At 40.2% G+C, this 24,456-nt stretch overlaps 1 protein-coding gene across 9 annotated transcripts in view; it reads left to right on the forward strand.

The window, feature by feature from the left end:
- The window catches only part of IDE (insulin degrading enzyme), a 139,896-nt gene that overhangs the window by 62,984 nt on the left and 52,456 nt on the right, over positions 1 to 24,456 (forward strand). For all 9 annotated transcript variants that reach the window (XM_075935171.1, XM_075935172.1, XM_075935177.1 and 6 more), the window contains 7 exons: positions 1 to 163; positions 781 to 873; positions 1,465 to 1,556; positions 5,963 to 6,043; positions 15,453 to 15,556; positions 22,211 to 22,313; positions 23,436 to 23,558. In XM_075935171.1, the coding sequence (XP_075791286.1) occupies positions 1 to 163; positions 781 to 873; positions 1,465 to 1,556; positions 5,963 to 6,043; positions 15,453 to 15,556; positions 22,211 to 22,313; positions 23,436 to 23,558 (759 nt within the window). The remainder of the gene's footprint in view (positions 164 to 780; positions 874 to 1,464; positions 1,557 to 5,962; positions 6,044 to 15,452; positions 15,557 to 22,210; positions 22,314 to 23,435; positions 23,559 to 24,456) is intronic.

Consider the following 24,456-nt stretch of genomic DNA (forward strand, 5'->3'; position numbering starts at 1 on the left):
CAACTTTACAAAGTGGTACCTATTAAGGATATTAGAAATCTTTATGTCACGTTTCCAATACCAGACCTTCAGAAATACTATAAATCAAACCCTGGTCACTACCTTGGTCATCTCATTGGACATGAAGGTCCAGGAAGTCTTTTATCAGAACTCAAAGCTAAAGGTAAGTCCACTGTTAAAAGTAGTGCATTATAGATGCCATGAAGCCTTGGAGCAATATGTCACTTCAGGTTGATTAATGAAAATTAAAAGCTTAAATATCAAAAATAGAAATAAATTAAAATCTGAATTCTAAGGCATTTCTTAGTTATTCTTTTTACTCTGTTTGGTTACACCTCTCCCCCAGACTAGAATCCTCTCCTGCACCCCGTACCCCCTCCCTGACCCTATACCCCTATCCACTGACCCAGCTCTCACAACCTCCTCTGTCCAAACTTCCGCTCAGATCTCACACCGTCTCTTGCACTCTATTTCCTTACCCTGTGCACCCGTCTGCGCCTAACCTCCACCCTAGACCCTGGACGCCCTCCACAGAAAAGCATGTCCCTTGACCACTTTCCAAAATCTTGGAGTGGCCTCCCACCAAAAATTATTGCCCACCCCGAATTTAATCCTTCTTTTAACTTGTCTGTGTAATGGGTACTTTGCATATAAGTTACTTGATACAAATGTTTTATCAATGTGTGTATATAAATTACCAGTACCAAAAACATTTAGAGAAACAGCATAAATCAACACACACTTTTTTTTTCCCAATATATTTTCCTCTTGATTTCTTAGGCTGGGTAAATACTCTGGTTGGAGGACAGAAAGAAGGTGCTAGAGGTTTCATGTTCTTCATCATTAATGTGGACCTGACAGAGGAAGGGCTTTGTAAGTGAAGAGCTGTTTTTTAATCTCCTCTATTAGAAAACCTTTATTATCTTATCCAGAATGTCTAAGCAGATGAATAACTTACATTTCTGTACACTGACGCTGCCCTCTTAATAAGTTAACAAGCATGTTTATACAGAGTAAGAAATCAACCGTAAATGAATGTATTAAGTAAGATCATTTCATAAAACAAATGTTTGATATTAATTTCTCCCCAAATAGCACAAGCTCTTATATTGTACATGCTGGATGGTTCAGTGGATGGTTCAATCTGTATTGAAATACTAAAGTTTATATGCACAGAGAAAAATTAACAGGCTCATCGCACTATTTAAAAAATAAAGCTTTGGGTCAAAAAATTACTTAAACACATACCTCATTTCAAGCATATAAAATTATAGTTGATTTCTAGTTGATATCTGCTCTGGGACTGTGCATGTGCTTAAATATCTTGTTGAATCAAGTCCTACTTAACCAACGTTGAAAACTTTTCATAATTTTTAAAATTATTTTTAGTAGGAAGAAAATTTTATTTTTTTCCAAGATGCAGAATATAAAAGTCTTTTAAAATGTGTAATCTTTGTTTTTCAGTACATGTTGAAGATATAATTTTGCACATGTTCCAGTATATTCAAAAACTACGTACAGAAGGACCTCAAGAATGGGTTTTTCAAGAGTGCAAGGTATAGTATTTTTACATTATAGTGGCAACTCTCTATTAATCTGTTTTTATTGATAAAATTTGGATGTTAGAGAATCAAATTCCATGGCTGTCCAACTCCTTTAAGAATTTCTTCTGTAATTTTACAGAAGCAGTTTGTATGACTATAACATTTATTAAAAACTGAAGCAGAGATCTATGCTTTAAATACACCAGTATTTTCAATATAAAAGGCTAACAGAATGCTATTTCTTAGCCAAGAGAGTAGTCTAGGCAGGGGCGGCCCTAGACTAGCTGCCAGCAACTGGCGCCCTAGGCGAACCAGGCAATCGGTGCCCCCCCTCCAAACCCCTCAATGATATTGCGGCACCATTTAGCGCCCCATTTAACTTGGTGCCATAAGCAACCGCCTAGTTCGCCTATATGGGCGGGCCGCCCCTGAGTCTAGGTCGTTATCCTACCTTTGTGGCTGCACAGAGGTCCTAGGAGCAGTATTATATTCTCCTTTTAATGCCCTTGCCTAGCCTTCCATCTCCATTACAGGTGTGGGAGGGAAACAGGAACTGCACATCTGCAACAGTTGGGTAGTAGGTGGGGAATGGAAGGGACTTCTGCTCCACCCTTCTTCCCTATGCCACAATTAACATAATTCTGTTGGCAGAGGCATATAGAGGGTTTGTATTATTCATTATCTTCTGTAGCAATGGAGAGATTATTTGTTCTAGACAGTTTGAGTGTTTAACATGTGCCCATAGGAGTAAGAAATTGATGTAAAGTTATTGTTTAAGTTCCAAGAGCTGCAAAACACCCATGTGTAGATCAGGGGAGGATTTAAGGAGAGAGGAGCCCCAGAGCTGGCCCAAGAGCAGATCCTTCCCAGTCCGCTCTCATAGGGAGTGAGAAACCTGTGATCTTGACACCTTTTTGTCCTTTGTCCTGAGCTGCTTTTTGAAACAGTTAAATGAAATAGCTGATATCACTAGACTACTGTCTAAAGAAATAGTCACCTAGTGATATAAAATCACAGGATAGGTTCTGTTACTGGATGAGAGATGTTTTATTGAATATGATAGTGAACAAGAAAGGATAATCCATTGATTCATCTAGTGGTTTAAATGGTAAACAAATTACAGGCTTTTGATCAAATGTCCAGTCTTATTTTCAGTTATTTGATTAAATGACTTGTTTGAGTGTAAAATATATTAACTAAACATTAGGGATGTAAAAAATCCCATTTAATTGGGTAACTAGTTAAACTGCTCCAGCCCCCACCAGTTAACTTTAACTGGTAAGCCTTATCTGTTAAGATGAGGTTTACTGGTTAAGTGGTTAAACCTTCAAATCTCTAGTCAACACTTATTAGTCTAATAACTATGAAAATGGCTTTCCCATGTGTCAAGGCTGTTCCTCACTCTGACGCTTAAGAGTACAGAAGGTAGAGGCCTGCAAGAGACTTGAAAATAAGTTGCCACTAAAAGCTTCTGTTTTAAAACTCTGATTCCCTGTGCTTGAATGGTACACTGCCATTACCCAAATGCAAAAACCCCTTTGAAAACTGAGGAAGAGGCTGTGATGGAGTGAGGTCACAGAAGACCCCTGGGAGTGATTCCCAGGGTGCTGACAAGGCCACTGCCACCCTCGTTTTTGCTCTCTGTGTGGCTTCTCACCACCCTGTCCTGCTAAGCCAGCTCCCTGGTCTCCCCCAGCCAAGGTACAAAACTGAGAATCATGCCCTCCTTCTCTTTCCCCCTCCCCCCCTGGAGAATCAATGCAGACACTGAATCTCTTCAGGTCCAATGAAAATAAAGTTTTGGGCCCAGCTTCCTGGGATACCACTCCCCAAATGGGATCAAAACCCCAAATGATTTATTTAGGTAAGCCTCCTTTTAGCAACGAAAGGGGGAATGTACACACTGATTTCTTATCAATAAACTAGGCAAATACAACTTAGATGGGGCTACTATAAGGTGGATGCATAACTAGCTGGATAACTGTTCTGAGAGAGTAGTTATTAACAGTTCACAATCCTGCTAGAAGGGCATAAGTGAGGTTCCGCAGGGCTCTCTTTGGGGCTGGTTCTGTTCAATATCTTCATCAACGACTTAGATACTGGCATAAAGGGAACACTTATTAAGTTTGTAGATTATGCTAAGCTGGGAGGGGCTGCAGCTGCTTTGGAGGATAGGGTCATAATTCAAAATGATGTAGACAAACTGGAAAAATGGTCTGAGCTAAATAGGATGAAGTTTAATAAGGACAAAAGCCAAGTACTCCACTTAGGAAGGAACAGTCAGTTTCACACATACAGAATGGGATACCACTGTCTAGGAAAGAGTACTGCAGAAAGGGATCTAGGAGTCATAATGGACCACAAACTCAACGTGTCAACAGTGTGACGCAGTTGCAAAAAATGCAAACATGATTCTGGGATGCATTAACAGGAGTGTTGTGAGCAAGACAGGAGAAGTCATTCTTCCACTCTACTCTGCACTGGTTAGGCCTCAGTTGGAGTATTGTGACCAGTTCTGGGCACCACATTCCAAGAAAGATGTGGAGGAATTGGAGAAGGTCCAGAAAAGAGCAACAAGAATGATTAAAGGTCTAGAAAACATGACCTATGAATGAAGACTGAAAGAATTTAGCTTGTTTAGTTTGGAAAAGAGAAGACTAAGAAGGGATATGTAGTGGTTTTTAGGTATCAAAAAAGGTGTCACATGGAGGAGGGAGAAAAATTGTTCTCTTTGGCCTCTGAGGATAGGACAAGAAGTAATGGGCTTAAACTGCAACAAGGGAAGTTTAGGTTGGACATTAGGAAAAACTTCCTAACTGTCAGCGTGATTAAACACTGGAATAAGTTTCCTAGGGAGGTTGTGGAATCTCCATCTCTGGAGATATTTAAGAGCAGGTTGGTTAGACATTTATCAGGGATGGTCTATACGGTACATGCGGGCAGGGGACTAGACTGGATGACCTCTTGAGTACCTTCCAGTTCTAGTGTTTTATGATTATATGATTGCTCCCCCAGGTAATAATTATTTACACTGCGTTTCATAAAAAATAAAAGTGATTTTATTAAGTACAAGCAGTAGGATTTAAGTGGTAATAAGTGAGAACAAGCAGAGCAAAATAGATTGCAAACTCAAAATAACAGAAAATGCTTAGCTACTTCTACACTAAAACTTCAGTACAAACTTATTACAAACTTACTTACCAACTCACCCTAAAACTGTTTCTTTCCTGTCCAAGCTTTCCAAACCAGGGAAGTCTCCTTTTCTCTGAGGTCTCTGGTTCCTTCCCTTGGGTGTGCCACACCTGTCAGACAAAAATCAAACATTCCTACTTTCCTATTGTTTTTAAAAAATATCCTTTTTGCATTGCAAGTCACTTGGCCCATCCCTACCAACCACTGCTAAAACTTAAGCACAAAAGGCTTTTTGCATATGATTGCTCAGACATTGAGGCCTCACAGACTTGAAATCACCCTTGATGGCTTTCATTTACGCATTTAAAAACCATACACCATTCCATACTCCATATGTCTAACTTTACACACAAGAATGATATGTACACCAAAATAAGATAAACAGATCCAGCGGATTGTGACATGAAGATTGATAGGTTCCATGAGATAATTTGCCCAAAGCATCTTTGAGTTATGTATATTTATGTCCATAAGTTCATTTCATAAAGCATGGGGGGGGGGGGCATATGTCATAGGTGCATCTCGGAATTTCTTGTTGTGGGATACCACCATGAAGCTCTTTAATCCTCTCTCTGGAGAGAATTTAAAAGAAACCCAACAATCTGTAATTTCTTAATAGCCTTGCAGTCTTAGGCACGTGCACACAGAACCTCCTGCATTATGGGACACAATAATCAGATCATGGTCTTAAAAAGGTGTTTTGTACGATCAAAACAAGAAAATATACTTGGTAAAAGATACTTGGTTGCTAGATGTTACAGAGCAACTGAAAAAAAGAAAGATTAAAAACACAAAGAATTGCTTCTCTGGAATTCGGTTTAAAAGTTACAAAAATATATGGGCTTAGCACAGAGAAGTGCAACAAACCCAAAAATAATGAAAATGACCTGATTGCGTCTGACTAACCATTCCCTGTTCTAGATATTCCTTGTCTTGTTTCCTGTCTGAATCCATATATTCCAGCTCTGCTCCCGTCACACAAAGACACCAGCAGAAAGGTCCTGCTTCCAATTCAAAAAACTCACACTCTGTTTCCATTAGCTCTCCTAGCTTCCTTCCAACATTTCCGGATTCCTTAGCATTCCTGAAGACTCTTTAGGATCCACTATCTGTGGATTTTAGCCCTTACGGGCAGTTTAGTAAACTGAATGGCTGGGATGTCCAGAAAAGTAGTGCTCCTCCCATTCATCACACCATCCATAATAAGCTTAAATTTTTTTTTTTAGGATCTAAATGCTGTGGCTTTCAGATTTAAAGATAAAGAACGACCACGAGGTTATACGTCGAAGCTTGCAGGGATTTTGCATGTAAGTAAAGCATTTGTATTTTGGGCAATATCTCAATGGAAAGAAATGTTACTATTCTTCTACAAGCAATGTATTCCACACATGGGGTATGTATGTGTGTCATGCACTGGTGTCTGGAATCTTTTTACAAGCAGTGTCACTTAGCCCTCACATGTGTAGTTCTCCTTGTGCTCTGAACCAAGAGCATTAGAGGCAGAGAGGACAGATGCCTCTCCACTTTCTTCGTTCCACTGCAGGATGTAAGTTGTAATCTTTGGTGTCCTTAGCTCCTTTCTGCTGAATCACAGCTTTAAGTATATTGGATATAGTTAATTTTTAGACGTTTAGTACCAGTGCCGAACCAGAGAATTTGCCAAACCACAGAAGGGCAACATTGTCTAGCGGCATTACCAACACTTCCACTGCTTACTGGGCTATTAGAAGACATAAATAAACAGCACAGAACACTGAGTGCCAGGACTGGTAGCTGTAAACAAATTTTTATGGGATCTAGAGAGATTCAACCTGTAGTTTATATGGTATAGTATTGTATAATTAGTATTTTACCTCCTTTCTTTTCCACCTGGGGAATACAATCTGTCCATTCCTACCAAAAAAGCAAAATTGTATTTCCTGCCCTTACTGTTTTGTCTGTGAGCAGCAAACATCAACATTGCCTCTGCTGCATAGGCAAGAATCACATCTTTGCCAAGCGCATCTGACACACTTCTCTTCTCAGTTGAAATTGAACCAGAGACTTAGAAAATATCCGGTGGAGAAGGCAATGAGATCCCACTCAGATCTGAGCTGGTGGACCCCAACCCATCCCTTGCACACACACATCAGTCTCAGCAAGTGAGCAGGAGCATGTTCTGAACATGAGCGTGGAACCACAGGTGAAGAATTTTAAGCCTAAGGAAAAGACTTCCCAGGAGAAAAGGCTTCCCAGAAGGGGCGCACACTCAGACAGAGAAACAAATCAATCGTCTTTGTCAGAAACTGCTCTGAAGAGAGAGGATTCCTTTCTGATCCCATTGAAGTCAGAAGTGCTTGGGTGCAGGGGCACTAAGAATTTGAGCCTGAGAAAATCATCTTGTTAGGAAAAGATGGCAGACGAGGATATACAGATCTAGTGGTTCAGATGGCAACGACTCAGGATAAACTGCTTCTAGTGCTCCCATCCTGTTTTAGAGTCAGTGTTGTACCAATATCAACAGAGCCCTGGATGGATCTGACTTATGCCAGAGAAAGAGACCATCCCAAGAATGCAGAATCATTCTCCCATCTCACCTGCTGTGCTTGAGGTGCAGCCATCAGTACCATTGGTTCCACTGATCCAGCCTACTCACCTGTTGAATTGGAGGTCCCATGAGAGTCTCTATGGCACAGGGTAGATGCAGCTTCAAAAGCCTAGATAGAAGAGCAGGATTTCAGACTTTGACCAGACATGATCGGCCCAGAGACATTTTATACCCTATACCACTGGATGCTTTACCCTACTGACTGTGTTCTTAGACTGGGGACACAACGCTTACTCTCTAAGTCTTGCAGCTGCTCAAGAGTCAGTCAGGTTTTGTACACTTGTTTAGCAGAGCATGCACATCAGGCAGCAAGTGTTAAGGTGCTCCTCCCCTCCACCCCCCACTGCTCAGTAACTGTTGCTCCTGCCTTGGATCCCCTGGCCAGTTGCTCCGAAGATCTTCTTGCTTGCTGTGGAGAGGAGAGGAGTCGCTGATATCTCCCTACCCATGTATCCCATCTCGATAGAGCAGGGCGAGCAGTGCTCAGGAGCAGGATGGAGCTGCTGGCAGCTGCTGGTGAGTGCCTTAAAGAGAGAGTGCACGATCTCTTATAGACTTCGCCAGCAGCCAGCACATGCATGCACACATATATGCTTGCTCTCTCTCTCTCTCTCTCTCTCACCTCCCATCACATGCTTCTTCTTGTTACGTATTGATATTTCCTGCATTGTACATTGTATTTTCTATCATTTTATTCTTTCAAGGTGCTGTTGTGTTTTTTTGACTGGTCTATGCATTTTATAATTTTATTTCTCTCTTGCTTCAATTTAATTCTTTGAGTAGTGAATCTTAAAATGCCTAATCTGTTCTTGCTGGAGTAATTATCTTTGATAACTTTTTAAAAAAATACATAATGTATATAGGTTTTTTGTTTCTATTGATAGCACACATCTGAATATTACCTTGATATTGGTGCACTGTAACAAAATTCATTCTGCACATGAATGGAAAAAGAGGGAACATTGCCTACTGTTTCTTTTGAGAACTGTGGGAGTTTTACTCTATGTGGTCAGGATTGGTGCATGAACTCTTTGTTGTCACCCAGTCATTCGTGCCCACCCTCTTCACAGTATTCAGAGGAAGGTGAACCAGATCCACCAGTTCTGAGGGTTACAGGAATGATTTCATTGTCTTCACTGGATAAGGCAGTTTCTCCCTCTTCTCTGTCTCTGCCAGATGACTTTAGGTAATATCACGAGCTAATGCAGATGGTGACAACAGAGCTACAGATTCAGCTTGAGGAAGCCCAGGAGCCACAGCACAGATTGTTGCACATCCTATAGTCTTCCAGTCCTGGTCCAGTGGCCCTTCCCATCAACTCCTGCACCCCCACACCCTCAGTCTTCTGCCACAACACTTCTGCACTATCCACACATCGCAAATCTGTGTCCTGAGCCCATCATACTTCCAACCTCCCTGAGCCCCTCATATACGCCAACCCAAACTCCTGCATCCTCACATCCACAAGCCTGTGGCTTGCTCAGTACCCCAACCCTCCACCTGAGCCCAACACTCCCCAGCCTGGAGCCCCCTCCCCGAGCCAGCATCTCCTTCTCCACCTCCTCCTGCATCCAAATTCCCTCCCAGAGTTTGCACCTCTCACCCCTTCCCACACCCAAATCCCTCTTTCCCACCCCAGAGCCCACATATACTGTCTCGACCCATTGAGGGTCTGGTTAGACTTCAGGAGTTTTTCCGGGATTCCAGAGGTATCCCAGAAAAACTCTTGCGCATCCAGGGACGCGTTTGTTCTTCCGCTTTTTTTAGCGGAAGAACAAACGTGCTCTTTTGGTAACCCCTGTATTCTTCATTCCATAAGGAATAAAGGGGCTTCCAAAAGAAGGACTTTTTTTGACATTTGGCTCAGTGTAGACAGGCCAAATGTTGGAAAAACCTCTTCCTACAGAAGAATTGGGAAAAAAAAGCGGCAGTGTAGCTGTACCCTGAGAGTGTATAAGGGCTAGGGATAGCAAGTGTTGGGGAGGAGGAGAACAGAGAGGGTGGGGCTTCATGGAAGGGGTGGGATCTTGGTGGAAGGATGGGGCAGTAGATCTTGGCTTGTTCTGACATTTAAAAAGTGATCATGGGCATAAAAAGGTTGGAGACCACTGCTCTAGAGAAGTTGAGAGTACCACCCAAGAGCTATCCTTTCCTACAATCAGTCTATTCCAGAAGAAGACAGATTAATTTTTTCATTGACTTGAGGACAACACTTCACTTGCTGAACATCTATACTTCCACCCCGCAAGAGAGAACATCATAGACAGGTATAGGGTAAGATTAATTTATCACTAACATCTTTGGGAGCCACCATTTAAGAGACAGAATGTTTATAGATGTAGGAACCAAGCCTCTGCAACATCCACCACCACATCATGTTCTAAGCCCTCCCACCTCAAGGAAAAGGTTTCTTTTGATGGGGCAATTGAGATCCTTGTCCTCATATTGATGCCTCTTCTTTCCCCGCCTCAGATTTTTGGAGTCCATGTCTTACTCAATTTGACAACAACTGGAGGACCCTAATGACATGAAAGATACATGTTTTCACAGATACTCATCCAGTCCATAGGAGATTCCTTGAGTTCCTCATCGGTCAAGATGGAGAATGGGACCTTTTTGCATTCAAACAAACAGGAAACATCCTTGATACTGCTCCAGAACAGCCCAAGAGAGAGAGACTTGATTAGAGATGCCCTTCTGATATAATGGAAAGATCCTTCCTATTCTATTAATACCATAAACTTTATGGAAGATTCCTCGTGACAGAGCTCAAGTCATCCTTATTTCATCCAACTGGCCAAGACAGTTCTGGTTTTACTGACCTACTGAAGTTTTTAGCTCAAGTCACCTGTGAACACCATTCCTCTTTTGCTGGATCTTCTACTACAACACGGGCAAGTTCAGGCACCCCAATCTGGGACCACTGCAACTCAGACCCTGGTATTTGGATAGCTGTCAAAAATTGAGCACCCTTGTTTCAGTAGGATGCAGTCCATTCTTAATTAAAGCAGAAAAGACTCTATAAGGAGCTGTTACTCAGAAAAACATTTATTTATTCTCTTGGGTTTAGTCGTGCCACTTAATGCAGAATCCTTTGTGTCCTAGAATATCTACATACCCCTAAAGTCTTCAGATCTTACACTCAGTTCTCTACGAGTGCATTTACAAGCAATCAATGCATTTCACTCTCCAGTGGATAATCATATGATCTTCACTCATCCTATCACAAATACATTTCTGAAGGGTCCCCTCAGATCATTCCCACGTTTGGTGAAGTTCACACCTTAGTGGGTCTCAGTTTTGTTCTATCTTTCACTAAACCTTCCTTTGAGCTTCTAGCCACGTGCCTTGTGGCTTATATGAAGGTTGCTTTTCTAATAGCCATATCAGTTAGGTGACTCAGTGAGTGGAGGGAGGAGCATTCATGGCAGATCTGCCATATACTACTGCCTATAAAGGAAAGGTGTCATGTCTCTATCCTGGATTTGTCCTTAAAGTAGTTTCCAAGTTTCATGAGTCAGGCCATTCGTTTACCAGTATTTTTCCTAAACTACGTCTTAGATGAAGAGAGAGGGCTGCATTCACTGAACATCTGAAAGGCTTCGGCCTTTTATCTACAAAGGACATTAGAGATACATCTAAACTATTCCTTTCAGTAGCAAAGAGATCTGGAGATTCAGCTATATTGACACATAGACTTTGAAAATGCATCTCTAGTTGTATTGTTCTTTGCTACCAACTAGCTTGCATTCCCCCTGCAGAAGAGAAGAGGGCTCATTTCATCAGAGGGCAAGCAGCGTTGACTGTATCCCTAAAAGTGGCCATGTAAATAAAGCCCTGTATGTATCTTCACAAAACAGTCTGGTCCAGTCTTTCACTCTGGATATAGCTGTGGGGACAATAGTATTACAGTCAGTTATCTTCTGCATCATTGCAACAAATACCTACTAAAGTCTGCTTATTAAGTTCCCGTATGTAAAATATATATAGAGGCCATCAGTCAAAGAAGAAATGGAGTTTATTTACCTGTGACTGCAGGTTCTTCAAGATTCATGATCCTTATCTGTATTCCACTATTCATTCTCCATCCCTTGTGCTATGGATTGTTTGGACAGCAGTAAGAGCAGGAAATGGAGTGACATTAGCCCACTCCATTCTTATGTCCTTTGTGGCAGGTGCGTGGGTCAATGGGTATAGCTTATAGAAAGTAAATAAATAAATCTGGACTCAGGCACGTCGTGCACGTGTGTACCCATGTATAGAATACATATAGGGACATCTCGAACGTTGAGTATCAAGTAAGTAACTTCCATATTTTAATTTTTAGAATTGCACTGCATAAAAACCTATAATAGATATTTGAAAAAGTCTAGAATTTGTAAAAGAAACATTTTTGCTATAATGACTGCCATAAGTAACAAATCAAGAGATAAGAATTTCTTCTGGCTTGGTAGAACTGATTATTCAGTTTTGGGCTGGCCATATGATTTGTCTCTTAAGAGGCCTGAAACTTGTGAATTTGTGAAATCTTGTGAATTTCCTCACTGTGCACTTTCCTGATAGTTCTATTGTGCAGTATTAAAGAAAAAGAGGTCTATAATGAACCAGAATACAATTTTTAAACTTTTTTAAAAGATGACAATATTAAGAATTATATGCAGGAGACATTTTCTGTTAAAGGAATATTTTTAAAAAATCACCTATTCTAACACCTTAGATGATTAAAAACAGAAATGCATTTTTTCAATCTAGTTGATTTTTACCAGTTAAGATATTTTTTACTTTCTGCAATTTACTTAATTTCATTTCTATTTTTACCAATGAATAAAACCCAGTTCTAGCTGTTTTTTATACTGTAGATAGCTGAATATTGGCTTCCAGAGGGAAAGTATAAATCCAAACCAAGAGTATGTTCCGATTACATTTTGATTCTTTTTTAATCAAACACTTATCAATATGTTTGCAAAAAATCTAGTAGTAATAGGCAAACTTTTTCATAAGACATCTAAACTTAGCTCAGTGTCCTTTTTCAAAAATGGTATTTCTGTGTATTGAGATTTACAGTAAACTTCCGATAATCCGGCACCTTTAGGACCCAGGAGGTGCCGGATTATCAGATATGCCGTACTATCAGAAGGGAGGACTATGAGGGGTCTGGGGCTGAATCGGGGATGCCTGCAGCAGAGCAGCTGGAGTGCTGCTGGGTTGGTCCTGTAGCGCCAACCTTTGGCGCTGTGATACCAACCCGATAGCACCCCAGCTGCTCTTGGGGATGCCTGGGGCAGAGCAGCTGGGGTGCTGCCAGGTTGGTCCCGCAGCGCCGCTCCTTGGCTCTGCAGGGACCAACGTGGCAGCACCCCAGCTGCTCTGCCCCAGGTGTCCCCAAGTCAGCCGTTGCTGATACTGATCAGTGGCTGACTCCAGGAAGCCCAAGCCAGAGCTGCTCTGCCTCGGGCTTCCTGGAGTCAGCCGCTGCTCAGTTTCAGCAGCTGCTGAATCAGGGACAGCTGGGGGGCTGCCGGGTTGGTCCCGCCGCCCCGAGGGGCAGCGCTACAGGACCTACCTGGCAGCACTCCAGCTGCTCTGCCCCCCGCTTCCCCGATTCAGCCGCTGGTCAGTTTTAGCAGCTGCTGAATCGGGGAAGCTGGGGGCAGAGCAGCTCCAATGGTCCGGCTACCCGGAGCACTTCTGGGTTCCTGATGGTGCCGGACCATCAGATGCCAGACCATCGGACTTTTACTGTACTATAGACAGACCAATTAAGGCAATTCTTTTCAGGGATATCATCTCTGGCAGTGGCCAATATAAATGCATAAACCCCCATTGGTACTGATTTGAGAAACTGTAGGGATTAATTATTTTAATAATAGGTGTATAATGATTATACATATTGGGTCATTGCTAGGAGTACTCCAGAGACAAAGGTTTAACCTGAGTACCAGTTTTTTTCTTTTGCTGTCTTTTTAATTGTAAATATTAAGTTTGATTCTGCCTATGACTAGCCACAAACTAGTGAAATATTACATTTTTGTTTACTTGCCACTGGTGAATAATATGGTCTGAAACTGAAAGATTGACTCAAACCAATCTGATCAGTATACTTTAGTTACTCTGCTGTCCTCTGGTGTTTCAAGGTAATATCTATTTAGCATAACTCAAGAGGAGGTCATCTTGTAAAATAAACTGTACATTAATATTTTGTTTGGTTAAAAGTAATTACATGTTTATCAAATGGAGATGCAGAGCTTTGTATTTATTTAGGAAAATAGAACTTTGAGAGAGTAAATTTTGGACTAGTCTAGCCCATTGTAAATAAAGTTTTACTGCCAGGTTGTTTCCTATTTGTCCTTCTTTGGGTATGATGTCTTCTAAGGCAATGGTTTTCAACCTTTTTTTAATTTATTGGCCTATAACAGATTTCAAATGGAGGTGCGGACTCCTTTGGAAATCTTAAACATAGTCTGTGGACCCCAACTTAAAAACCACTTTTCTATGATAATGACAAGCTTTTGTGGACCCCTTAGATGAAGTCTGTGGATTCCCAGGAGTCCATGGACCACAGGTTGAAAACTGCTGTGAGAGTTGTTTTCTAATTCAGGGTATCTCAGCTCATGCATTAGCTCACCAGATTGTTTTAAAAGGCCACATAGTAGTTCCTGCAGCCTGTCCCATGCAGCAGGCAGGACTTGGTTCTCCAGTCTGGGTATTGTAACCTGTAGGGTTGAAGTGCCACTCAGGTTTAGCGCAACTGCACCTCTGTCATGATGATTGGGGACTGCTTGGGCCAAATTTGAATGAATGATATTGTGAGCCCATGCACCAGGTCACAAAACCACTTCCACAAATTTGGCCCAGCTGATCTCCTGTTAATAGCATGGAGCCAAACCTAAATAATTCAAGTTTTTTTTCCCCCCACGGGACAAAATAAAGGTTGCACCAAAATCTGACATTTCATACCTTTTGAATATTTTACTCTGAATCCATAAATCTGACATTTCATACCTTTCGAATATTTTACTCTGAAGCCTAAAATAGATTAGGGTTTAGTATGTAATTTTATTATGAAAGCCAGATTCTATTCATTCTATTCATCTCAAAAACTCAATATATGATTTTTCCAGATAAGCAGTCTTGCTCTCATACATCAATATACATATAACTCTCCAAATATAGTCAGTAAAGCTAGTTGTGCTTCAGGTACAGGAGGAGGAGAGACAGTCAAATGATATTTTCATATATAGCACCCAGATATTATGGTTCTTAGAACCATACAAACACTTGTATAGATGGAAATGCAATGTATACTATGTATCTGAGACAGAAGTCTGATGTGCTATTTTATACTTTCAAGCTTTGGGCCCCTTGAAGCAGAAAATGTGCAAGAATGGGGGCCAAGTCCTTTGCAAATCTTGCTCCTCTGAAAAGGCTCAGCACAAGCAGCATCAGAAATTGAGCAGGTCCAGCTTGACAGACAGACCTATAGTCAAGATATCTAGAAGATGTACTGATTTCAGTTTCTCCTTCATAAGTTTTCCATCATTAATCTTTCTTTTTTTCAGTTGCTCTGTAACATCTAGCAACCAAGTATCTTTTACCAAGTATATTTTCTTGTTTTGATCATACAAAACACCTTTTTAAGACCATGATCTAATTATTGTGTCCCATAATGCAGGAGGTTCTGTGTGCACGTGCCTAAGACTGCAAGGCTATTAAGAAATTACAGATTGTTGGGTTTCTTTTAAACTCTGTTACTTTGAAACTAACGTACTTGGTAGTGTGGATGCTCTGCTTGTTATTTCAAAATAAAGGAGTTATTTCAAATTAACTACTTAGTGTGTAGATCCAGGGCTACTATTTACTGCTCTTAACTTTAAAAACATCCTCCAGGGGTCACTATTTTACCATATTATTTTTACTTAGTTTTATATTAATAACTACTATAGTTAGGGATGTTTCTTTATATTGTTACGGTATAATATATACAGAACCTAACATAAAAATTCTCTTTGCAATAATTACTCTTGAATTCGGTTTTTTAAATGAATGTGTTATAAGCCTTTTTTGCTTTAAAATGTTTTCTAGTTGAAAAATATGACTTACTCTTATTTTATTATTTTTGTTATTTTTAGTATTATCCCATAGAAGAAGTGCTTGCTGCTGAATATTTACTTGAAGAATTTAGGCCTGATTTAATAGAGATGGTGCTGGATAAATTGAGGCCACAAAATGTTAGGTAAGTAAAGTTTAAAATATAACTTAATATTCTGTGATGAGAGAGAATTACTGTAACCGTAATAAAAAACATTATGGTGCCTACTACCATTTGTAATGTAAAAATCATTACAGGAGAGCCTGGTAGCATTACTGTTATAAATGTCCCCATTGCAAGATTCTGTTTACAGTCACTTATAATGTTGTGATACTTAAACTATTTGGACTATAATTTTCCATGTTTGATGGTTATCTCAGTCTGATTTTTTTTTTTTTTTTTAATTCAACTAAAATTATTCAGACTTTTCCAGGATCAAGGCTAGTGAAAAACATTGCCTTGCCCAAGTAAAAATAAAGATCTTTTTTTTTTTAAATGTTTAGGCTACTCTGTGCTCTTGATCAGGCATTTGAATTTTGATAGGAGAGTGGCCTTTGATTTAAGGATGAATTTTCTGCAGTTCTCATGAAAACTCAGCAACATTTTTCTGAGTTATGAGCTTTTGAATAATCTTGGTTTGAATATGCTCAATAGAGACTTCTTCAAATTTAGCAGATTAAAATCTCCAAAGATTCCATTCTCGCTAAACATGCCACAGCCCCTCACAGAGCCAGTGTATGACTGGACTGCTCATGTGCCACCCACACAGAATAACTAAGCATGCCCAGCTTTCCCTGTAATTTGCTGTTTTACCTACCACTTACAGCACCGTTTCATATTTCTCAATAACGCTTCTGGGAAAATGTATAAGCAATGCAACTATCTCCTCCTTGTTTCTTTGTCAGATTCCTTTCTTACTATTTTTATTTGCATTACTACAGCACCTACGATCCTTTCTTCTTGACTATATTGTGCTAGATGTACTTAAAACACAGAACAAAAATATAGTCTGTGTCCTCAAGGAGCTTATAATCCAAGGCTACATCTACACAGCTTCCCTCTTCCGCAAAAGCCTATGCAAATGAAGTGTGGATTAGCATATTGCCGCACTTCATTTGCATAAATAATTAGGAGCCGTTTTTGTACAAGAGCCATTCTTCCTGAAAAAATGAGGAAGAACGGCTGTTGTGCAAGAGGGGGCTTTTTGTGCAAAAAGGCGCTGTGTAGACGGTGCCTTTTTTTGGAAAAAAACCTCTTGTGCAAAACCAGCTCCTAATTACTTATGCAAATGAAGTGCGGCAATATGCTACGTGAGTCAACAGTGTGACGCTGTTGCAAAAAAAGGTAAACGTGATTCTGGGATGTGTTAACAGTATTGTGAGCAAGACACGAGAAGTCATTCTTCCGTTCTGCTGTGTACTTATCAGACCTCAATTAGAGTATTGTGTCCAGAGAAGAACAAGAAAAATGATTAAAGGTCTAGAAATTATGACCTATGAGGGAAGATTGAAAGAATTGGGCTTGTTTAATTTAAAAAAGAGAAGACTCAGAGGGGATATTAAAGTGATTTTCAAATCATGGGTCTTATAAGGAGGAGAGAGAAAAATTGTTCTCCTTGGCCTCTGATGACAGGACTAAGATGCAATGGGCTTAAATTGCCACAAGGAAGGTTTAGATTGGATGTTAGGGAAAAGTTCCTACCTGTCAAGGTGGTTAAACACTGGAATAAATGGCCTAGATGTTATGCTTATAAGAAGCACATGGGATCTTTTTCAGGGGATTAGCAATGCTTTATATGCTTTATAAAGATGCACGCACACACGTACATCCTGCAGATGGTTCATAGTTACCAGTCCATGGTGGCTCAAGTAAGTCTTACTGGCCAGGCAAGGCTGATTGAGTGAAGAATCGGGGGTTCCACTGAGACGCCTCTGAGGCTTGGCTTGCAGGACTGAACCCAGAGTCCCATAGCAAGAGCTTCCCTTCTTATACATGTAAGTTCCCACTTGGATCTATGGATATTGCAGTGTCATGTTGCCATCATCCACCCTTAGGAGGTGTTAATCTGTTTTCCAGATTTACCCTTTGATGAGGATTGTCAGGCTGCCCGTCGTTTTTTCTTACTCTTTGGAGGGTCTCTGCCTGTCTCCAGGGTTCATTAATGCTGCTAATTTAATTCAGCCTCAAGACACAATGCATGTTTCCTTGTTATCTTCAAAGTTTCCACTTCCTGATCACGTGGGCAACTATGATGGCTTTCACTCACACCCACCCACCACTCACACCAAACAATTGTACAGAATTTCAGAAAAGATGAATAATTACTAGAAGACACAATTTAGTTGGTGATGAAGACAAGAGGTATATCTTAATGCTGATAGGGAGCAAGGCCTTATAGCACTGGTTCTCAACTCGTTTCAGTCCATGGACCACCAGGCCATTCAAAAAATGTTCGTGGACCAACTTCTTTTTGATACATGATAAAAATGAGCAGACAACAAACATTTTGGTTGGAAATTTATTTCTTACTAGCAGATTAGTGGATTCTCTTCTCACTGACAAGCTTTTCAATGTTTGGAGTGGTACTTGATAATGCACAATGAATATCGCTTTCCACTGCGAGCCAATTTCTCTGTTTGAACTTAATGTGTGACAAACACAAAAATCCAGTCTCTCACATATAAGTTGATGCAAATGGCAAAAGAAATCTGACTGTGTGCTGACAGATTTGGGTAACTCCCGGTCATGCTGGCCCAAAATTTCTCTATGGTAGACTGCTAGTACATGTCTTGAGCCGCAAAATCATTTTTCAGATCCAAGAATTCCTCCTGCAGATCCTCTAGAACACTATTAACATCTGTTGTAAATGGATTCCTGGTGAAAGATAATCCATCCCTTTTTATGTCCACCTCCGGAAAGTATCATTGGAATTCGTCTCGTAGCGTCTGTAAATGATCGAGAATTTGCGTCCGAATGGCTTCCTTTTTCCCCAAGCATGGCATCCACATATGGAAATTGAACCAAATTATTGCCTTCGACTCTTACGATCCAGAATTCCAATTTGTTAAGAAAAGCCTTGATGATGCTTTGGTGAGAGAATTGATTTGCACCTTTCCCTTGCTGCTGAAGATTCAGTTTGTTCAAGATTCCAAAAATATCGACAAGATACGCAAGTTCTAAATTTGACTGCGTCAGCACATTTCGGAATTCCTCTTTCCCTTGAGCCTAGAGAGAGAAATCCAACTCCTCTCTCAATTGAAAAACTCTGAGTGTGTTCCCTGCTGACAACCACCGTACAGAAGTGTAGAACAGCAACACATCAAAGTCGGAACTCATGTCCAGGCAAAATCTTTTGAACAGCCTGGTGTTCAGAGCCAATGATTTGATGTGATTCACCACTTTCACCAAGCCTTTGAAAATGGCGTTCAGTTGATGAGGCAATGTTTTTGACGCCAAAGCTTCCCTATGAATGAAGCAATGAACTCCGGTTACCATTGGAGCTCGCTGTTTCACCAGTGTTTGGAAGCCCGATCTTGAGCCCAGCATGGCAGGTGCACCATCAGTGGTGACACCCACAAGATTTACCCAATCCAGACCATGTTGCGGTTGCGTCTTAGGTGATGCTATGGATGACATGCCGCATGCTTGTGAACATGGCGTAAAACAGCCTAACGGCAGTGCCTGCTCACGCCGTTTGACATTGGACAATATTCTTGTGGACCACCAAAAAAGTCTCCATTGACCACCAACTGAGAACCACAGCCTTATAGTAACATTATTTAATCATGAGAGACAGAGCGAGAAATAGAAGCAGATAGATCTTATAAGCAAGTCGTTATACATCAAATCATTATACATCATAGCTACGTCTACACTGGCCCCTTCTTCGGAATAGCCATGCTAATTTAGAACTTTGGAATAGGGAAATGCGCGGGGGATTTAAATATCCCCCGCGGGATTTAAATAAACATGGCCGCCACTTTTTTTCCGGCTTGGGGAAAAGCCGGAAAAGAGCGTCCAGACTGGTGCGATCCTCCGGAATAAAGCCCTATTCCGGAGGATCTCTTATTCCTACTTTCAAGATCCTCCAGAATAGGGCTTTATTCCAGAGGATCGCGCCAGTCTGGACGCTCTTTTCTGGCTTTTCCCCAAGCCGGAAAAAAAGTGGCGGCCATGTTTATTTAAATCCCGCAGGGGATATTTAAATCCCCCGCGCATTTCCCTATTCCAAAGTTCTAAATTAGCATGACTATTCCAAAGAAGGGGCCAGTGTAGACACAGCCCTTGTGTATAGTCTTATAGCCTAATATAATATATAGATTCCTACTGTTTTCTACATCAGATGATGCCCTCACCCCCCAATTAGAGATGTAAAATCCCATATAATTGGTTAATCAGTTAAATGGGAAGTAAGCTAGGCTGGAGTTGCCTGCACATGCCACTGCCCCACAGCTGGGCTGGAGCAACTCATCACCGTGACAGGTAGCGGCTGCTCTAGCCCAGCTGGAGCAACCCCTGCCTGTGATTCCCCTCTCCCCTGCCACATACAGAGACTGCTCAGGACATCCCAGATTAGCCCCTACTTATAGCCTCCCCTCCCTGACCGCTGCAGACTGGGACTGCTCCAGCCCCCACTGGTTAACTGGAACGGATAAGCATCATCCATTAAGAATGATGCTTGCTGGTTAACAGGTTAAGCTTTCACTTCCCTGCCCCAATGTACCTCTATTACAAGGCACAGACTTTTACACAAATTTCTGAATTTTTACTTTTAGCATTAGTGAAATCCATATGTCTCCAAACTACTTGCATGGCATCCCTCCATGCCTGCTAAAAATATATTCACATAATCACTAGTTAGTAGAATAATGAAATGTAGATGCATGCACAGTTAAGAACCACTAGCATTCCATACGTTAAACTTTTCTACTGCATTTTAAATTCCATAAATATTTGGAAAGAAATGCACCCATTATTATTTAAGACTGATACTCATCATATCTAAATGCCTGATCAGTACCCAGTTGTGTGGTACAATCACATGAGAGAGTATCCGTAGCTTGAAGAGCTCCTCGTAACCTAATAGAATTCCAAAGCACGTGTGTTAGTTGTAGATGTTTAGTGTGTATTTTAACTGTCTGCACAAAATTTGAAATTTTGTTGATTATTTTGCTAATAACTCAGTTATGAAATGTTGAATTTATGAAGAAGATAATTTGACTTTTCTGGAAGTGCAATAATTGTTTCACAATTCTCATAAAATGTATATATTTTTAATCTACTTCATGATTCCTATTGAGCTTCTTTGTTGACTATACCATTTTGCAGTAAAAACTGTTAGGGTATGTCTACACAGCAATATTATTTCAAAATAATTAAAATAACTTAGTCCACATCTACACAACAGGCAGTTATTTCGACATAATGTCAAAATACTGTCAGGCTGGAGGACTTGTACTCTGACTCCTGTAATCCTATTGTACGAGGAGTAAAGGAAGTCGGAAGAAGAGTGTTCTATTGAAATAAGTGCTGTGTAGCCGCTCCCAATTTCAAAATAAGCTATTTTGAAATAAGCTACGCAATTGACGCAGTTCAATTTGTGTAGCTTATTTCGAGTTAAGCCCTGCAGTGTAGCGCACTCTTGGAGAATTCAAGGTTTTGTTGGTGCCTACTGTATAGACTGCTGAAAACATCTAAGTTTATAGTTAGTTATTTGCATTGTTTCTCATTTTTATTCTAGTTTTCTCTTTCTTGGCTATGTCTCTTTTAGTCTTCCGATAGCACTTTCTATTTTAATCTCTGTAGATAGTCAATCACAGTAAAGAGATCCATTGCTAACCAATAAACAGCAATTCATGTGGAAGTTTGCAAACAGAGTTCATTATGCAGGAATGGGACCTAAATCTGTGTCTTACAAACTAGGTCATAGATAAAATTTGTATATTGAAAATCCTATCTTTGTGTAGTCACTACTTTACTATATTTTTCTTAGCACCTACATCAGAGATCAAACAATTAATGAGTCCTATTGCAGATTTTATATAGGATTTCTTAGGATCATTGTTTTAAAATTGCTCTACAAATAATAAAACAAGATGGAAAAACCCAATAAATTAGAAATTATATGCAAGCTTGCACATAACCCCAATCTCTAGAACAGAAGTGGGGAACCTTTTTCAGGTCCGGGGTCACTGACACACAGAAAAATCAGTAAATCCTCGCTGACATGGCCCTTGATTGAGACTTTCCCTGTCTCCCCCCTCCTCTTCTCCCCCTCCCTCTGCATCACCACCAGTGCCTTGGGGGGGCCAGTCTAGTAGAGTTTGTGTGTTCCACTCCCACATTTGGGCAGCAGGAGGGCGGGAGCACCAGCACAGGCTCCCAAAGTTGGGGGAGCCATGAACCTTGGTGGCAGAATCCAGGTAAGCCAGAGGCCGCATGTGGCCCCCGGGCCTGAGGTTCCCCAACTCTGCTCTAGAGCTTTATGTATTATGAACAGTAAAATGATTGTGGCTAAACAAGCACAAATTGAAGTATATGATCGAGGGCTTATGATTGTGTATTTAACTTCAGTGTACTAGTTACATTTGGATACATGCATATGGTTGGCCTAAATAGTCCTTAAAGTTTCATTTGAAGGTGGTATTCATCAGTAGTAGGCACTGTGCATCTTAAATTGCTTCTAGTTCCATGCTGGGGATTACTGTGTTTCAGTGGTGAATGACGTGATCTCTTAGTTATTCTGTATATCTGTTGGTAGAGTACTTTACCTAAGTGTTTTTATTTATCTGTTTTTAGGGTTGCAATAGTTTCTAAATCTTTCGAAGGAAAAACGGATCGAACAGAAGAGTGGTATGGAACACAGTACAAGCAAGAAGCAATTTCTGATGAAGTCATCAAGGCATGTTAAAACAATTAGTAGATTTCCATTTCTGAAATAAAATTTTTGTGTGTAGATTTCATTACCCATTTGTGAAAAGGAGAATTTGCACTTATAATTCATTGCTAATGCAGTTGTAAGGGTCTGTACAGCAGCAATGAATATTAGATCCTCATTTAAAAATTAAGGATTTCTGTCTTGGTTATAAACTAATTTTCTTTCTTCTCTAAAAATGCATGATCCAACATTAAATAATTTTGTTTTTCCAAAAAGGGGTGAATTTTTAAAATGATATAATCATATGTAAGCCAAAAGTAACTTTTATGAATTATAATTGTCCTGGAATTATATAATTATAAAGGAATTTATAATAGAAATTATAAGTTCTGAGGCTGATTCAAAATATGTTTTGTTTTGAATATAGTGTGCAAAATTTGGTGGATTTCTGAAAACCAAACCATAAGAAAAACAAGGGAAGTGAGAAACAGCCCTCCTGAAATAAAATTATCAGTCCACTTTAAAATGAGTTGGTCTTGCAGTATGTTTGAAAGGCCTGCTCACACTTTCTCAGACCATCCATCCTAGTCTGGATTGAACAGAAAGAGTATAGAAACGCCTCGCCATATGCAACATACCTAATTAAACAAGTAGAACCGAAGCTGGAAGAATTTACACACCCATACCCACCTGAAATGGTAGAAAGATTCCACCTACCAACACCAGTATATTTTTTCTAATTATCTTTTACTTTCCCATTTCTCTCTCGCAGAAGATTATCTCTTATGGCTGGCCTTCTCCTACTTTCTTCCCCAGTTAGGACATTCTAACAGGGGAAGACATTCTAATTGTGATCTTCCATCTTCTCACTAGTGCATGCGTGCGTACATACAGGATACTAAAACAAAATTACAATTTCTGTTACAGAGCTACAGGATTTAAGTACATACTCATCTACTTGTCAGAAATTTAACTAATAACTAGGGTTGCCAGGTGAGCTTTCTGTTCAGGAAACAAATTGAGAAAATATAACTGTCCTGTATTTTCTAAATACGATTTAATGTAGATTGAGGTAATGTCAAGTATGTCCAGTATTTTTGTTGAAATCTGGCAACCCTACTAATAACCATGCTGTTGTTTATCCAGAAATGGGAAAATGCTGACCTAAATGGGAAATTCAAGCTTCCAATGAAGAATGAGTTTATTCCTACTAACTTTGAAATTTTGCCACTAGAAAAGGATGCACCACAGTACCCTGCTCTTATCAAGGTAAAGATCTATATTGCTTACAACAATTGGAAGTTCTGTCAACCAGCTAGCCTGCTGGAAGATTAGCCTTTATTCCTGGATGAAAGCTGTCAATTAATATAGATTAATCTGTCTGATACATTTTATACATAAGTACAAAAGTTTAACTGTTTTCTTAATAACCTTTTAACTGGCAACAAAAAAGTACTAAATCGGCCATTTCTAGCTGAGCTGTGGACTCTTTCTTCAGATTCTGCTGAAAATGGGTCTGCCAGTAGCTTGACCCCTTTCTTGATCCTTTTGGACGTGTGTGAACTATGGACAAAAATAATATTGAAACTTCTTGATTAGAAGAGTGACTGCCACTAGATTTTTTTTTTTGAGCATTTGTTGGTAAGTCAAAAAGTAGGAAAGGTCATTCTGTTGAAGCTGCACATGAAAAGAGCTTGCATTTGCAAGCAAAGACACCTAACCACTTACCTACCTTTTTGGTAGAAGTGAGCAAATACCCCCTATCATTTTCAGCAATGTTCCATATTTTTGAGTACAGTAAAACCTGTGTTATCCAGCACACTCGGGGATTAGGGCATTCCGGTTATCTAAAAATTCCAGTTATCTGAGGGTCCCATCAACCTAGGAAGAACCAATGAACAATAATAGTAAAACTCAAGTTTTTAATATTGGTAGATTTGTAGTGTGAGGCAGTTGGTCTCACATTTCTATTTTAAGTTAAAGATGATTAGTACTTCTGAAATAAAAATTTAAGCCAAACATGGTAAACCAAGCCAGGCCTGTGCACCTGAAGATGTGACAGTATTGTTGCTGGGGGCAATGCCGGTTAACATTTTCTGGTTAACAGAGTACTGGACAACAAAGCCTTCAATATACCTTAAAATCATTCCTCAGGTTTTCAGAGTCA

This window comes from Pelodiscus sinensis, chromosome 8 (assembly GCF_049634645.1).
Source record: "Pelodiscus sinensis isolate JC-2024 chromosome 8, ASM4963464v1, whole genome shotgun sequence".
In the NCBI taxonomy this organism is placed as follows: domain Eukaryota; kingdom Metazoa; phylum Chordata; order Testudines; family Trionychidae; genus Pelodiscus; species Pelodiscus sinensis.